The 16511-nt window shown below is 44.3% G+C and overlaps 2 protein-coding genes across 2 annotated transcripts; both read right to left on the bottom strand.

Moving 5' to 3' along the window:
* Positions 1–6032: 6032 nt before the first annotated feature.
* LOC129352960 (L-selectin-like) lies at positions 6033–7606 on the bottom strand. The gene is made up of 3 exons (XM_055022173.1): positions 7286–7606; positions 6720–6820; positions 6033–6603 (listed from the first exon to the last, which is right to left on the bottom strand). Exons 1-3 carry the CDS (start codon positions 7581–7583, stop codon positions 6496–6498), a joined length of 507 nt encoding a protein of 168 aa, XP_054878148.1. The 5' UTR covers positions 7584–7606; the 3' UTR covers positions 6033–6495.
* A 1014-nt stretch (positions 7607–8620) lies between these two features.
* LOC129352939 (L-selectin-like) lies at positions 8621–11539 on the bottom strand. Its single transcript, XM_055022151.1, has 3 exons — positions 11153–11539; positions 10900–11081; positions 8621–8797 (listed from the first exon to the last, which is right to left on the bottom strand). The coding sequence occupies exons 1-3, from the start codon at positions 11187–11189 to the stop codon at positions 8621–8623; spliced, it is 396 nt and encodes a 131-aa protein (XP_054878126.1). The 5' UTR covers positions 11190–11539.
* Between the last annotated feature and the right edge of the window lie 4972 nt (positions 11540–16511).

Below are 16511 nucleotides of genomic sequence, written 5' to 3'. Positions count from 1 at the left end.
ACCCTCCTGGACCCTCCTGGACACACCGGGCCCTCCTGGACCCTCCTGGACCCACCGGGCCCTCCTGGACCCTCCTGGACCCACCGGTCCCCCTGGACCCTCCTGGACCCTCCTGGACCCACCGGACCCTCCTGGATCCTCCTGGACCCACAGGACCCTCCTGGACTCTCCTGGACCCACCGGACCCTCCTGGACCCTCCTGGACCCACAGGACCCTCCTGGACTCTCCTGGACCCACCGGACCCTCCTGGACCCTCCTGGACCCACAGGACCCTCCTGGACTCTCCTGGACCCACCGGACCCTCCTGGACCCTCCTGGACCCACCGGGCCCTCCCGGACCCACCGGACCCTCCTGGACCCTCCTGGACCCTCCTGGACCCACCGGACCCTCCTGGACCCACCGGACCCTCCTGGACCCACCGGACCCTCCTGGACCCTCCTGGACCCACCGGGCCCTCCTGGACCCTCATGGACCCACCGGACCCACCGGACCCTCCTGGACCCTCCTGGACCCTCCTGGACACACCGGGCCCTCCTGGACCCTCCTGGACCCACCGGGCCCTCCTGGACCCTCATGGACCCACCGGACCCACCGGACCCTCCTGGACCCTCCTGGACCCTCCTGGACCCACCGGTCCCTCCTGGACCCTCCTGGACCCTCCTGGACCCACCGGACCCTCCTGGATCCTCCTGGACCCACAGGACCCTCCTGGACTCTCCTGGACCCACCGGACCCTCCTGGACCCACCGGACCCTCCTGGACCCTCCTGGACCCTCCTGGACCCACCGTGCCCTCCAGGCCCTCCTGGACCCACCTGTACCCTCCTGGACCCACCGGGCCCACCGGACCCTCCTGTACCCACCGGACCCTCCTGGACCCACCGGACCCTCCTGGACCCACCTGGCCCACCGGGCCCTCCTGGACCCACCTGGCCCACCGGACCCTCCTGGACCCTCCTGGACCCTTCTGGACCCACCGGGCCCTCCTGGACCCACCGGACCCTCCTGGACCCACCGGACACTCCTGCACCCACCGGACCCTCCTGGACCCTCCTGGACCTACCGGACCCTCCTGGACCCTCCTGGACCCACCGGACCCTCCTGGACCCACCGGGCACTCCCGGACCCTCCTGGACCCACCGGGCCCTCCTGGACCCTCCTGGACCCTCCTGGACCCTCCTGGACCCACCGGGCCGCCACTGCTCTCATACGTCCCAACATGGAAACCAGAACTCTGGTGAATTTGCTGTGAATGAACGAAAAAGATCTTCTGCTGTTGGATCAACCTTCCAGAACTCTGAGGTCTTCTGGCTCCAGTCGGCTCTGCAGAACCGGAACCAGAACCAGGAACAAACGTCCAGAAAACCTCCAAACAGCTGAAACACTGAGATCCTTTAAATCGAGGCTAAAACTGCGTAGAGCTGCTTTTATTAGTAAAGAGACATTGATCAATATATTTGATGATGGTTGTGATCATGAAATTTGACCAAATGTAAAGTTTGCTGTGTTCAGTTTTATGAGCACTGTGAATGCTGACATGTTTTATTCAGATAAAGCTGCTCATGTTCCAGGCTGATTGTGTGAAGTCTGCAGAATCTGGCAGCTCAAACGTTTAAAGTTTTAGTTCTGCTGCTGTTCTCTGCATGTTGCTGCTTATGTGTGTTTTTTTAGGTAAGATGATCAATCGCTTCATAAACTTCTGGAAACTTTTTCCCTCTCATTTCTGAGATCCATAAATATGAATGAATGACTTTATTAAACTTCATTTGGATTGAAGAGCTTTAAAGTCAAACAGAATTATTTTCTTGGTTTATTGGGAGCAGAATTGTTGCAACTGGATTTGGTTCCTGTCCAGGAAGCTGCCTTCAGGGTTGGGCTTCCTGTTTCATCTGATCTGTCTTCTGTTGATCTTCCATCATTTGATCCTTAGAACAACAGAGGCAAAGCAGCAAACAGCCATCGGATCCACATGCGCAGCCGTCATCATGTTTCCAAATGTTCCCGAATGTTTCCGGGTTAAACTCTCATATTTAGAGATACTTTCATTCTTTGTGATAAAATAGAACTAATGCAAGCTGAGCTTCAGTCACTGAACCCCAGCAGACCTCAAACACATGTTGGGTGTGTTTCTTTCTCTTTGGGATAAAATATATTTTAATTATTGTTTATTAAATTTAATGTGTTTTTGCATATCCAGAGATTTTCCCATAAATAATTTCCCTTTAATAATATTTTGGTTCAGCTCAACAATCTGCTGACCGAACATTTTAGACGTGAAGAAATGAAAGTAGATGAATAAAAGTATTTACTAACTCAACAAAAGCATAAAGGAATTGAACCAACAACCCAGGATCAGACATAACTGGAGCCTCTCAGTTTAACCATTTTAATGACTTTAAGCTGTTTGAATCGAAGCTTTTCAAGAGTCAAACTAATCGACTCTGACCTCATTATAATTTTTAATTCCAGCAAACTGCTGACATCAGAGCCTGTTTACTTTGGATAGGCCGATCTCCAGGGTGTGTCTGACTCAAACGGGTCGTCTGGTGTTTGAATATCAGATTTCATCCAGAACTGCTTCTGTTCCTCCTTCACTCTGTCAACAAACTTGTGGGACCCGATCCGACCCGTCACAAACATTAATATTTAGAAATGAGAATTAAATAAAAACATGAATGCCTTTGCAAAAGCTCTGCTATAAAAACTGACATCCTTTTTCAAATTCAAAAAAAAAAATACTCTGTTGAGCCAAAAGGGAAACTGAAGAGTTAATTTTTTTCTTTTATTTCTTAAACCCTGATTTTCTTATAAAGACTTAAAGTTATTACAGTGTGTTTATGTGTTAGTTTAAGAGATATTATTATTATTGGTCCACATTTAATGGTTGAAATCAAACTACCAATAAATAAACACAAAGGTTTTTTGTTTCCTTACTGAATGAAATCATTTAGAAACTGCATGTTGTGTTAATTCTAATAATTGTTGAGCAATATTACAGTTAGTTTAATGATATGGAACACTAAATGTGACAGAATCCGATTTTCCACATGTTGAAAACAAAAATGGCCGATTTAAAATTTAAAACCATGAAATATTGAGGGCTGATATGATTTTTACTGTTAGATTAAAAACGTTTATTGCATCAATGAAACTGGTTTACATGGTGCAGATTAACTGCGTCCAGCAGGGGGCGCTGTCCCCGTTTAGACTGGGCTATGGATGAAGGTTTGGTTCATAAACAGACAGTAAAAATGACACAAATATTGTTTAAGGTTATTGTTATGATGTTTATAGGTTTTTTATTTACTAGTGCAGAACATTATCAGTGTTGGCAGAGAAAGAGTTAGAAAAAAAGAAAGTAAAAGAAAGGAAATAGAAAGAAATAACAAGGAACAGGAAAAAGGGAAAAAAGAAATAACAAAAAAGAATTTATAGAGGGAGGCATTACCTTTATAAACATGCTCCTTTTTCAAAATGCTGCATGTTTAGAAAAGACTTCAATCATTACGTTTGATCAGATTCAAGGTCATTTCTGGCGTGTTGTCCTCTTTTGTCCTTTGGTCCAACCAGAGGAAGGACTGTCCTCCCACCGAGCGGACGGCTGAATCTCCGCGCTGCCTGGCGCCTGTCCTGATGTCCTGATGTCTGTCCTGATGTCCTGATGCCTGTCCTGATGTCTGTCCTGATGCCCGTCCTGATGTCTGTCCTGATGTCTGTCCTGATGCCCGTCCTGATGTCTGTCCTGATGCCCGTCCTGATGTCTGTCCTGATGCCCGTCCTGATGTCCGTCCTGATGTCTGTCCTGATGTCCGTCCTGATGTCCTGATGCCCGTCCTGATGTCTGTCCTGATGTCTGTCCTGATGCCCGTCCTGATGTCTGTCCTGATGCCCGTCCTGATGTCTGTCCTGATGTCCGTCCTGATGTCTGTCCTTATGCCCGTCCTTATGTCTGTCCTGATGTCCGTCCTGATGTCTGTCCTTATGCCCGTCCTTATGTCTGTCCTGATGCACAGGAGGAAAACAGGAACAGGTTTCTGTTGGACCAGGTGTCTTTGTGGAGGCCGGTCCAGACGGTCAGACCTGCAGGTCCGCTCGTTCTCCTGCAGGCTCCTGACGCCGGCCGGGTCTGTGTGCTGCAGCCTGCAGTAGCTCTGAGCGTCGGCCCAGTTCACTGATCCGCTCATGGAGAAAAATGATGCGTCCTGTCCTGGAAACAGACCAGAAGAGAAGCAAAGAGACGGGTTGAAACGCCTCCAGTTCCAGGCTTTCATCTGTTTTTGATTTGTGACTCACCTCCATGCAATCAGTCAACAGTTAATCAAGTTTCTCTTAACACTCATGTTTGTATCTGAAATGGCTCGAAATCATTCATAGGGTGTCCAAATGTCCTCTTTACCCTGGACATTGTCTTCACTGATGTCGTGGTTTGTGTCTTTTCTGGACCAGCAGGAATCTTGAAGTGATGCAGAAACATGGCAGCTTTTCTTTGGGCCGTGTGCAGTAGCCAGAGCCGCTGTGCTGCTGCAGGTCACAAAACACGAGAATAGCTTTCTGGACCAAGTGGAAAATACATTTTCTTCATAACATCCTGATCACAGCAGCCTGAGCGGAACCGTGCAGCGAGTCCAGACGGGCCTCCTGTCGGCCCGTCTGGACAAAATGATGTACAAAGTGGGAATTTATCTCTTAAACTAACAAGGATGATCAATTTTATTGTTATTGTTACATTAAATATAATTTCAGATATTGAGTTTCCCCATTTTGGCTGAATAATGACTTATTACTGCAAGTGGTAAATTTTCTAAGCTTCAGCAGATTAATACTGATGTCTGATATTAATACTGCTTTATTTACTGATATTTACCAATATATATATGCTTCCCTACATTTATTCATGAGCAAACCTTAAAAATAAAATTCTTTTTGCCAGTTATTAAATCTGGATTTGATATAAAATCTCACCACTGGTGATGAATTCATACAGCCACTGGCAGGGAACGTCGTTCCAGCAGCCATTGTAATACCTGTGAGCGCGGTCCGCTGTGTAGCGGGCCGGGTTTGGCTCAACGTCTGCAGCCTCCATCTGAAACCTCCGCCTGCAGCTGAGCACATCACGGTACCGACTGATCCGGGCCCGTCAGACGGGCCCGGATCAGTCTACAAAACATGTGTTTTGTAGACTTGGGGAAGGCGTTCGACCGTGTCCCTCGGGGTGCCCTGTGGGGGTTCTCCAGGAGTCTGGGGTACCGGGCCCTTTGATACGGGCTGTCAGGTCCCTGGATGACCGGTGTCAGAGTCTGGTCCACATCGCCGGCAATAAGTCGGGCTCGTTGGTGGGTTGGACTCCGCCAGGGCATTGTCACCGATTCTGTTCATTACTTTCATGGACAGAATTTCTAGGCACAGTGTCTCCCCCAGGAAGAGTTCAAGTATCTCGGGATTCATTCTGAAGCTGCTGACCCCGCGACCCGACCCGGATGAACGGCAGACGATGGATGGATGGATTTCCTGCCAGTCTAATAAAACACATGGGTCTAAATGTGAGGAGGTCTTTGGACTATCAAATCCTGTCACACAATAAGTAAGAATAAGACTAAATAAGAATCTGAATTAATGAACTATTCATCCATCCTGCAAGATTTAACTACAACATTTAAATTTCCCATTGGGAACATCTGACCCATTGTTGTTCCCAATGGGATGAAATTTTCAAACTCCATCTGGTCTGATAATTGTGAACCAAATCAGTCAGTATGAAGGTCAAGCTGTCAGTTTCACTCTCTGTTTCAAACACCCAGCATGCTGATGTGAGGGAACCTTTATGTATATATGCAGCAGAATACTACACTGCTGCTGAAACAGGCGTGTTGATTCTGCAGCAGTGGTGCAGACGTGCAGAACTCATGGTCAGGAATAAACATGGCGTCCTCTGTTTGGTTTTATTTGGACAGAACCACAAAGATGAAGCCAGATGATTTTAATAATCAAAAAATTAAGACATACAATGCTGTTAACAGGACATGCAATGAACAATGCAAACCAGAGAGCTCTAATAGGGAGGCAGGCTAATGGCTAATGAGATCAGAACCAGGTGAGCGAATCAGAGGAGTGAAACAGCTGTTAGAAAGACGGCAGGAGGATATTTAACATAAACCGAGGTGAACTAAAGATGAAAACGATCAACAAACCAAAAGGGAAACATTATCTGAATATGGCAAGACCTAAATGACAACAACAAACCCAGAAGTGATCATAGAGGAAACGCAAAAGTAAATCAAAACTGCTGAGCCTGACGGCAGAGATGCATGAATCAAACTGAAAACTCAGCGATTTAAACTGATCAGGTTTGAATAATGTTTCAAACACGTTGAATAACTGTGACTAAAAGAAAATCTCACATCACCGCATCATTTTGCTGTTAATATGGATTTACAAATTTTTCATTTTAAAACATGTTAGAAGAGCTGAGAAAGTCTCATCAGCTTGTCGTCGTCTCACTGCAGCTTCTCCTCTTCCTCCTCCTGGTGGAAGATTTTTCCGTCCTGCTGTTTCTTCCAGCTCAGCTTGACGTCTGGGCCCTGCTGATCCAGCATCAGGCGGAGCTGAAACACAGCAGTTACTGATTCATCCCAACATTTCACTGACACGCTTCAAAGTTTTCTGGATTCAATGATATTTGAGCTTAAATGCTAAAACTCAGAGTTCTGGGATGTTTTACCTCCGCCTTCATGTTTTCCAGAACCGCCGGGTCGTTCAGATCCAGAGCCGAGTTCAACACCAGCTTCACTTTCACCACTTGTGTTGTGAAGGGTTGAGGGTCTTTAAAACAAATATTTATAACATTTTATTAGAGTTAAGGGGAGAAAAGTATTTTAGAAAAGAGACTCTGGGTCCCGGATGTGAATGCTGTTTGCAGAGAGACTGTTCTGGCGTCGGAGAGACAGAGTCAGTGTTTTACACAATCAAGTCACTGTTTCCTCCAACTGAACTTTGACCTTTCATTTTGAAATTGGCCTCTGTCTCTTTAAGAACCTCCTACACTTCCTGACACGCCCCTTTCAGACATCATCACAACAGTGCTTCTCCATTAAGCCGTTTGCATACATTCTTAGGAGTTTTGGTCAGAACAATAGAGTTCAGCAGAGGTTCACTGTAACATTATAACAATTTAGCAGAAAAGTTAGAGAATGAACCACATTCTTCTTCTACAGAAGAGTTTTTACCTTCTAGCATCACAAACTGACCTTCACGTTTCCATTAAGCTCAGACTGAGGAGCAGCTCACCATCATGGCAGATAAATGGCTTCAGTTTGTCACAGTTCCAGTCATCCCAGCCGCCAGAGCTGCTAAATCTGGCAACGCTGCAAAGCTCGCTCTGACTGTCAGGTTTGGCCTGTAGCCAGTTCTGAAACAGATACATGTGTCCGTCCGACCACTTCCAGGACTCTCTGTAGAAGCCGATCCAGCCCAACACGCCGCCTGGTATCTCTGCTGCTATCTCCTCGTTCTCTGCCTGGCTCCTGGGAAAGGCCAGGTCAGTGTAGTGATCCCTGCAGAAGCTCTGAGCCTCTTCCCAGTTCATCTCGGCGTTCACGAAGACAACGCTCGTCTCCTCTTCTGAAAACCACAGAAACTAGAATCACTTTGGTTTCTGTCTGACTTATGTTGGCTGACAGCTGCTGACTGAACCCAAGAAAAGATTTTCTTTACATCTAACTTCAAAATAAGAGCCTGAATCTGAAGGCCTGAAGACCTTTTATCAACAACCAAAACTTCAACATGTCAACATTTATTCACAAAGCAGCCAGCTAAATCTGAGTTTCTGCAATGGAAATTAAAGTGTTTGTGGTACTAATGTGGAAAAATTTGAGATATTTTTGCTTGTTTATGAATGTAAAAGCAATTTTTTTTATTTAGACTCTTGAATCCTGTTATGCAATCACAGAAAAAAGCAGCAAAATCCTTCAATGAACAAAAGAAATGAAAACAGAAAATGCTGCAACTCCAGGAAATAGAAGCAAAAGATAAAATGTTGGAAAATACTAAAACTATGGCACAGATAAACGCTGCAAACTTGCTCCACACCACTAGGGGAGTCTGGAGCAGGTAATATTATCTACAGAAAGCATAAATATGTTTCTGTTTTATAAATATTGTAATAAACTGCGTGTTTGAAGAAGACAAAGCATTTTCTTTCTCCTGGTCAGGTGAAATCAGGTCTTCAACTTGAGGCCCGTGGGCCAAGTCCGGCCTGTTAGAACCATTTTGTGGTCCTCAGGATTATTGATGGCCGCTCAAGTAGAGGTTCAAGATAACTTTTGTATGCTTAAATATTATTTGATGATGATTATTTGATGTTATTTGATGTGTATTTAGCTTTGCTGTGAGTCGGATTTAATGAATTTCGCTTTTTTTCTTCTCCTTTTTAACTGAATATGAAAGTTTTGTTTCATGTTTATCTATTATGATATTAATGGGTTTTATTAATATATTCTGCAATAATTACATTTTGCTGAGCTTTGTGCCTGTTGGCCCCCAAATGGTAAAAGTATTTATAAAAACTAGCTAAACTGTAACCAAGAAGCAGGAAGACGAAATGAAACCAGATTCTTACCTGACTCATTGTAGCACATCGTACCACCACCCAGCTTTGTCCATCGCCCCACATGACGGGATGTACCATTGGAGGTTTGGCTCCCTCCACTCCCATTTCTGCCAGTTCAGCTCATCACTCCGGTAAAAACCTTCAGAGAACCACTTCCATCTGACCTCATTGTGGTACAAACCGATCCAGGCCTGTTGGAAACCAGACCAATTCAGTCACATTCAGCATCACAGTCTGTCGCTTCTATCGCAAACTATTCAATTCAAAAGTTACTGAACATCAGAAAACAGGAAACCTGTGAGCAGAGGAGCAGAAAACCTGCACAACTCTGCTTCAACATGTTTTTAACAAAGTAAAAGTAAAAAGTAGCTTTCCAACAAATGACTCAGCAAAATGATCTAAAGTCCCGAGTAACGGATCACATGATCAATCACTTCAGATTTAGACATTTCATCATCAGACAGACCAAAATATAAAGTTAGGTGATATTTTCAGGACCAAAGTGACAATAATTCTAATAAGTAACAAAAAAATAACAGAATCATGCAAAAGAAAATGATTTGGAAGAATCATTTTCTTCCCATAACAAAAACTGGGATCCAGACTCCAGGTTTTGCCTTCATCTCGAGATTTTAGCTCCAGTCCTGGTTCTGCTCCTGGGATGCAGTCAGTTCATTTCCATTAGTTATCAGGAGGTCCAGGAGTCATCACCATTGCAAACCTGATGTAAATAAAGCTGAAAAACTGGCACAATGACACAAACCTAAACCCCAGGATTAGAGGATTTGATGTGGTTTAATGGAGTTTCTGGCAGTTCCTCAGTGTCGCTTTGCATTTTGACCTGAAGCTGCTGCCTTGCATATTAACTGGACCGTTCCCGTCTCAGCAACGGCCTCCTTCTGAGGCTCGTCGCTACGTTTGTGCATCTTTCCTGCTGCTCCCTCATCTGACTGCATCCCAAAGGCGGAGAGACACTGAGAAAAATCCAGATGTTTGTTCTCCGACCGAAACACGCAAAAATACATCAGATTTCCCCAAAATGAGAGTTGACACGTTCAATCTGCTTCTGCAAACGTTTGTGAGAGAAGGGGCTGCAGGTTAAGAGATGTCCTTCATGGAATTGGTCCACACAGATGCATTCAGGTCTTACAGTGCAGACAGCTGGATGGAGCGACGCCGGGCGCGCACCGGGAATGAGCCGGGAATGAGCCAGGAGTCAGCCGTCCCAACGCAGCTGGACGGCTCAAATTGTTCTTGACCCGAACCTGACGGAGGATTCTGGGTTTGGTGTGGAAGAACACAGAGTATTGACTTCAACTGTGTGGTGAATTAAAGCGCAGACTGACAGCCAGACCTTCTTATCCCACATCAGTGTCTGACCTCACAAATGGTCCTCTGGAAGAAAAACCCAATATTTGCTCCTAAACATTTCGTAAATAACTGAAGAGATTAAAGCTACATAAGATGCACAAACATTACATTAAACTTGTTTTTATTCAATTAAATACTTTTTTAACTAAGTGGTATTTTAGAAAAGTATCAATGTGGTTTCAGGACGAATCACAGAACAGAGACAGACCTTTTAAAAACTGTAAACGATTTTAGGTGTAATCTGGATTCACAAGCTCTCAGATTACAGCATCTAGTCGGTTCTGGTTCTGTTCTGCTCCTGCCTCACAGAGAGAACTTTTATGGTCGGTCCACATTCCTCACAGGTCCATGATGTTAACTATGGCGTCGCACAAGGCTTAGTTTTAGACCCTCTGCTGTTTAATGTTTACATGTTGCTGCTTGGTGGATTCATCAGGAACCAGGACTCAGTTTCCACGGTTCTGCTGACGACGTCGTTGTCTCGAGACGACCTCCAGCCATCGCTGCACGTTTTCATTGCATTTCACACATAAAGACCTGGATGCTGCAGAACTTTCTCCTGCTCAACCAGGACGAAACAGAACTTTTAGTCATTGGACCAGAAGATCAGAAAGAAATTATAATTCAAAAATTACAAACTGCATCTTTTAAACCTTCAAAATAAGTCAGAGGCCTCGGCGTTCTTCTCAACTCTGAGCTCACTTTTATTCCACATGTTAAGCAAATAGTTAAAACGGGATTTTATCATCTAAAAAACATAGTCAGTCTGTTCAGAATGAAAATATCACAAAGGATGTATGTAAAGCCAAATATGACAAAAATAATAAATATTGAAATGTGGTGGAAAAACCCCACAATAAAAGATACTGTAAAAAAAGTCCCTGAAATCAGCTTTGCAAAGAAACAGAAAAAGAAACTTTACGACAGCGGAGGAGTCCATCTGCTGCAGATCGGCCATGTTGTTCAGGATCGTCACAACGTCTTCGTTGTCCACGGTGACCAGGTCGGGGTAGTTTTCTCTGCAGTAGCTCTGAGCGTTGGTCCAGTTCTTTGGCTCGTAAACGAAATGGTACTGACGTTCAGGGTGGGAGGAGGCGCTCAGAGCTGCAGGGAAGAAACATTTTCACATCAACATTTCTTCTGGAAAATCCATAAATCACAGAAATAAAACTTGCCTGATGCAGCAGCAAAGAACCACAGAACTTTCTCCATCTCTGCACATTCACTGGTCTCCAGTCTGACTGCAGAAATCCAGATTCCTGCTTTTCATCTGAAAATGCAAAATCTTGGACAAACTATTTGCATTTCAGACGACAGACATTTATAACGATGCTTTCCCTAATATTTAACCTCATCAGACACATTTTACATCCCAAATCTCTCATTTGACTCCAGAGTCTTCACTGCCTTCACTTCCTCATGTGCATCTTCACCTGAGAGTCGGTCAGACAGCTGCGGCCCGCAGAACCACTGATTGACCCGGAAACATCCTGCAGTCAGATGTTGGAGACTTTTATGTCACCGCCTGTTAATATTGGATGCAAAATTCCCATGAAATATTATTTAGTGAAGATGGGAAGGTTAAAAGAACCTTTAACTTCTCAAATGTTGAGATTTGACATTAAAGATTTGAAATGAAGCTAAGATCACCTGAAAAATTTGCAAGCTCCATTTCTCTAGGAAAACAATAAAGATTGATAATTCAATTGGATCTCAACACAGAAAACCCTGCAAGCAGAAATCAAATTGTAATATATGGATGGAGGCAACAGGACAGAAGATGCAGAAGTGACTCAGACTCCACTGAACTCGTCTGTTCTTCGTCTGAAACTGAAAATTGTGCTGATTATTTTCAGAATATAAACCATGAAAAGTAGAATTTGTTCCAACAAACAGATTCACAAAGTTTGGCCAAATTTTATGTCCTTTGCATGAAAACAGCCAAAAGTCATGGAAATCTGAATTCAAGAAAACACACAAAAAATAAGAGATCATGAAGGGTTAATTAAAAATCTATTCACATAAAATACAATTTTAAAAAATCCATATAGTTTGTATTTTTGCCTGAAGTATATAAACACATGTAGATGAGTTGAAATGATATTTCTGGTCACTATTTATTTATTCAGGTCGAATCATTTGGCTTTTTATTTATTTTCTTTCTTTTCTCCTTTTATTTCTTGAAGCCTTTAAGAACAATGTGGCGCCCCCTGGTGGACAGCTGTACACATGCAGATTCAATTGTGGAGTAAATGGGATTTATTTAAACAAGTGCTTAAATTTAAATGTGGATAAACTTTAATATGTAATATTTTATGCATTTTGTCCCTAAAGACATAAAACAGCAACAATTTGAACTGAATTTGAGCTTTTTATTAATCTATTAATCAAAACATCTTCCTCTGGAGATTTATTATATTCAGAACCACAAAGAATCATTTTAACATTGTGTTAAATATTCTACATCTCAGCGAGGCAGATTAAAATAATAGGACTTGGTGCAAAGCAAAAGACAACATGTGGGTTTATGCATGAGCCTTCATGTACTGTTATTTAGGAGAACAAACATTTAAGATCCTACTGATAATAATAAAAAAAAGGTGCTACTACAAACTCTCTGATTGTATGTATTAAACAGTACATACTATATCTGTATGTTTTAACTTGTACTTATAACAAGCTGTTACGATTTCACAAAATACAACACAGTAAACTCAGCGCAGCGCCCCCATCAGGGGCAGGGCAGCGCCCCCTTCAGGGGCAGGGCAGCGCCCCCTTCAGGGGCAGGGCAGCGCCCCACACTTTGGGAAACACAAAACAAAACTCAGTCTGTGGGGAACAAAACAGGAACTTTATTTTGATAACAGTGAAGGCACAGAACAGACTTTCCCTCCAGGTCCAGAGAGACGAGTTTGTATCTTCATTTTTCTGACGGTTATGCAGAAAACAAACCGCAAAGCAAATATGCAGGAAACCAGTTGAAATATTTGACAAAATGTAAAATAACTTCCTTTGCAGGTCCCAGATCATAACAATGCCCCAAATAACATCAAACTGTATGATGTCCACAAGCTCCGGCAACAAAACGCAAAATAAATTTATAAAATATCCTATAATAAAACTTCAGACCAACATTTGAGTTCATATACAGACATGTGCCTATAAGTCACAAATAATCCACTAAACTGACCTGATTAAAAATAAAAAATTCTACTCAGTTCCAGCTTGTTCTTATGATTTGTTTCATTTTGGAATGAGAGCAAAATGTATGGAAACAATCCAACATGAAACACCAGGAGCCTCAGGCATGAATCACCAGGAGCCTCAGGCATGAAACACCAGGAGCCTCAGGCATGAAACACCAGGAGCCTCAGGCATGAAACACCAGGAGCCTCAACATGAAACACCAGGAGCCTCAGGCATGAAACACCAGGAGCCTCAACATGAAACACCAGGAGCCTCAGGCATGAAACACCAGGAGCCTCAGGCATGAAACACCAGGAGCCTCAGGCATGAAACACCAGGAGCCTCAGGCATGAAACACCAGGAGCCTCAGGCATGAAACACCAGGAGCCTCAACATGAAACACCAGGAGCCTCAGGCATGAAACACCAGGAGCCTCAGGCATAAAACACCAGGAGCCTCAGGCATAAAACACCAGGAGCCTCAGGCATGAAACACCAGGAGCCTCAGGCATGAAACACCAGGAGCCTCAGGCATGAAACACCAGGAGCCTCAGGCATGAAACACCAGGAGCCTCAACATGAACCACCAGGAGCCTCAGGCATGAAACACCAGGAGCCTCAACATGAAACACCAGGAGCCTCAGACATGAAACACCAGGAGCCTCAGGCATGAAACACCAGGAGCCTCAGGCATGAAACACCAGGAGCCTCAGGCATGAAACACCAGGAGCCTCAGGCATGAAACACCAGGAGCCTCAGGCATGAAACACCAGGAGCCTCAGGCATGAAACACCAGGAGCCTCAACATGAAACACCAGGAGCCTCAGACATGAAACACCAGGAGCCTCAGGCATGAAACACCAGGAGCCTCAGGCATGAAACACCAGGAGCCTCAACATGAAACACCAGGAGCCTCAGGCATGAAACACCAGGAGCCTCAGGCATGAAACACCAGGAGCCTCAGGCATGAAACACCAGGAGCCTCAGGCATGAAACACCAGGAGCCTCAAGCATGAAACACCAGGAGCCTCAGGCATGAAACACCAGGAGCCTCAAGCATGAAACACCAGGAGCCTCAGGCATGAAACAGAGGCTGTTTTCACACTGAAACTTCAAAAAGATTTAGAAAAGTGCGGCGCGCAAAAATATCTGGATGTATGAAGCTGTGCGCGCATCTTTCCTCATGAATCCTCATTTGTAGGAAACAGAGCAGCTGCTGCTGTATGTTTTCTTTCATTGGTGAGAATGAAATGACCCATGGATGCATTTCATGGACCGATGCGTTACGTCAGGCCCCCCTCCAAAGTGGGTCCCGGAGGAACAATAAAAGCAATTAGACATTAAATTAGTGCAAACCGAAGCCCACCAACTGGCAGGCAGCTGAAGCGGTTAGTGACGATCCAGAACCTGCAGCTCAGAACCCATCAACATGTTGGCGGTTCATGAGGTCCAGTTAGGCTGCAGAACCTGACAGACCCGTCCAGTCTGCCTCTAGTGCATGTTTTACAGTCACAGTAAATTAAAACATAAAGACAACAGAAGAAAAGTGCAACAGCAATGACTATAACTCAAAATAACATGAAATCAAAAGGAATGGAGGCGTTTGGTGCCTCTGGTCTGCTGGACCAGATCTGACAGGACAGAAACAGAATCTGTCAGACTGGAAATTAGAGATCAATTTCCAGTTTGATCTGATAAACCAAGACTTTCATGGCAGATTCTATGATTTATCTATTCCTGTTATTTTAATGAAATTCCTCTGACTTTTATCAGAGGAAGTTCATGTTAACATGCTGCTTGTGAAGCGACAGCCAGACTGATCACATCAGATCGATGAGAAACATCACGCTGCCTGCAGGTAAACTTCATTATTCAGCTTATCTGGGTTAAATTAACAATTATTTCACATAATTGTACCTCAACAGAAAATATTACATGATCCATATTTGGTGGCGTCACAATTTAAATTGGTCCAAACGGCGCCAGAAACAGAAGAAGGGATGAGGAACGACCAATAAAGTCGTCCAAGGAGAAGTAACTGCTAGTTTGGAAAGGTAGCGCCGACCGACAGACATGGCCATCTGAACGCACTGCTGTTGGAAAAGCAGCAGCACATCCTTTATGTTCAAACTGATCCTGCAGCTCCAAACTTTCAGCAAAGTGTCTTCTTTCCTCACGGCTGCTGACGACAACGTTTGGTCCTTGGTTCGTATGAACTCATATTTAACCAATCAGTCAAAAAATATAACATCTATAAATTAATCCTGACAATAAAATGCAGGACGAGCCAAGATTTATGAAAACTAGGGAGACTTATAGAGCGGAAAATAAAATATGGAATATCCACTAAAAACCATTTCTACGTTTTTAATCTGTGGTCATTCCTCCTGAACGGGAGAAGGTTCTGAAGGTTCTAAAGGTTCTGAAGGTTCTGAAGGTTCTGAAGGTTCTAAAGGTTCTGAAGGTTCTGAAGGTTCTAAAGGTTCTGAAGGTTCTAAAGGTTCTAAAGGTTCTGAAGGTTCTGAATGTTCTGAAGGTTCTAAAGGTTCTGAAGGTTCTAAAGGTTCTGAGGTTCTGCTGGAGCTCCGGCTCCATCAGCCGGTGCACCGCTGCAGGTGAACAGGAGGGAACTGGACGTTTCTACTGACTGGACCCGACTGCTACTCTTCTGCTTTTGGACAAAACGGTGATGCTGTGAGAAATTTTAAAAACATCTCAGACTCAGAGGAACATCATGATTAATAAAAAAAAGCTCCCTTCTGATTGGTCGTCTTCAGGGTTTCAGAGGATCCACCATCAGTTAACATTTAGTTTAGATGTAAAAACAACTCAGTAAAACTCGGTAGGTTTGGTTCTTCTACATTGAAATGAAAGAGTGTTGATTGGGCAGCAATGCATCCTGGGTAAATGCAGAATGCTATGTGACGCAGCGTTAGCTCCTTCCAGTCAGAACATTGATTTTAACTGCAGCTCATTGAAGGAGAAGCGAAGACAGAAACGATGACAGGAAATGAAAACGAGGACCAAACTGAGGAAGAGCAAAGAGTCGGATGAAAAATCTGAGTTTGTGTTGCTGCTGCTGGAAACAGCAACTGGAGAGTGAATGCTGCAGAGACGTCCTGATTCAGGCTGTGCCCGAGCAGAACTGGGGTCAAAACCGTTTTCAGACACAACCGGAGGGTTTTACAACGACCTGAAGATCCATCATCACTTTAAACCACCATTCATTTGGTTCAATTTGGTTTGTGTTTGTTTTAGCTACCGCTAACAGTGTTAGCTCCCGCTAAAGGTGTTAGCAGGAGCTAACACCATGTGTTTGATGGCACATGGAAACCATGGGGGGCGTCAT

The sequence above is a fragment of the Poeciliopsis prolifica genome, unplaced genomic scaffold (genome assembly GCF_027474105.1).
Source record: "Poeciliopsis prolifica strain line A6 unplaced genomic scaffold, Auburn_PproV2 SCAFFOLD082, whole genome shotgun sequence".
Classification (NCBI taxonomy): Eukaryota; Metazoa; Chordata; class Actinopteri; order Cyprinodontiformes; family Poeciliidae; genus Poeciliopsis; species Poeciliopsis prolifica.
Note: the sequence above shows the minus strand (reverse complement) of the source record. Positions and strands in the feature narration are given on the sequence as shown.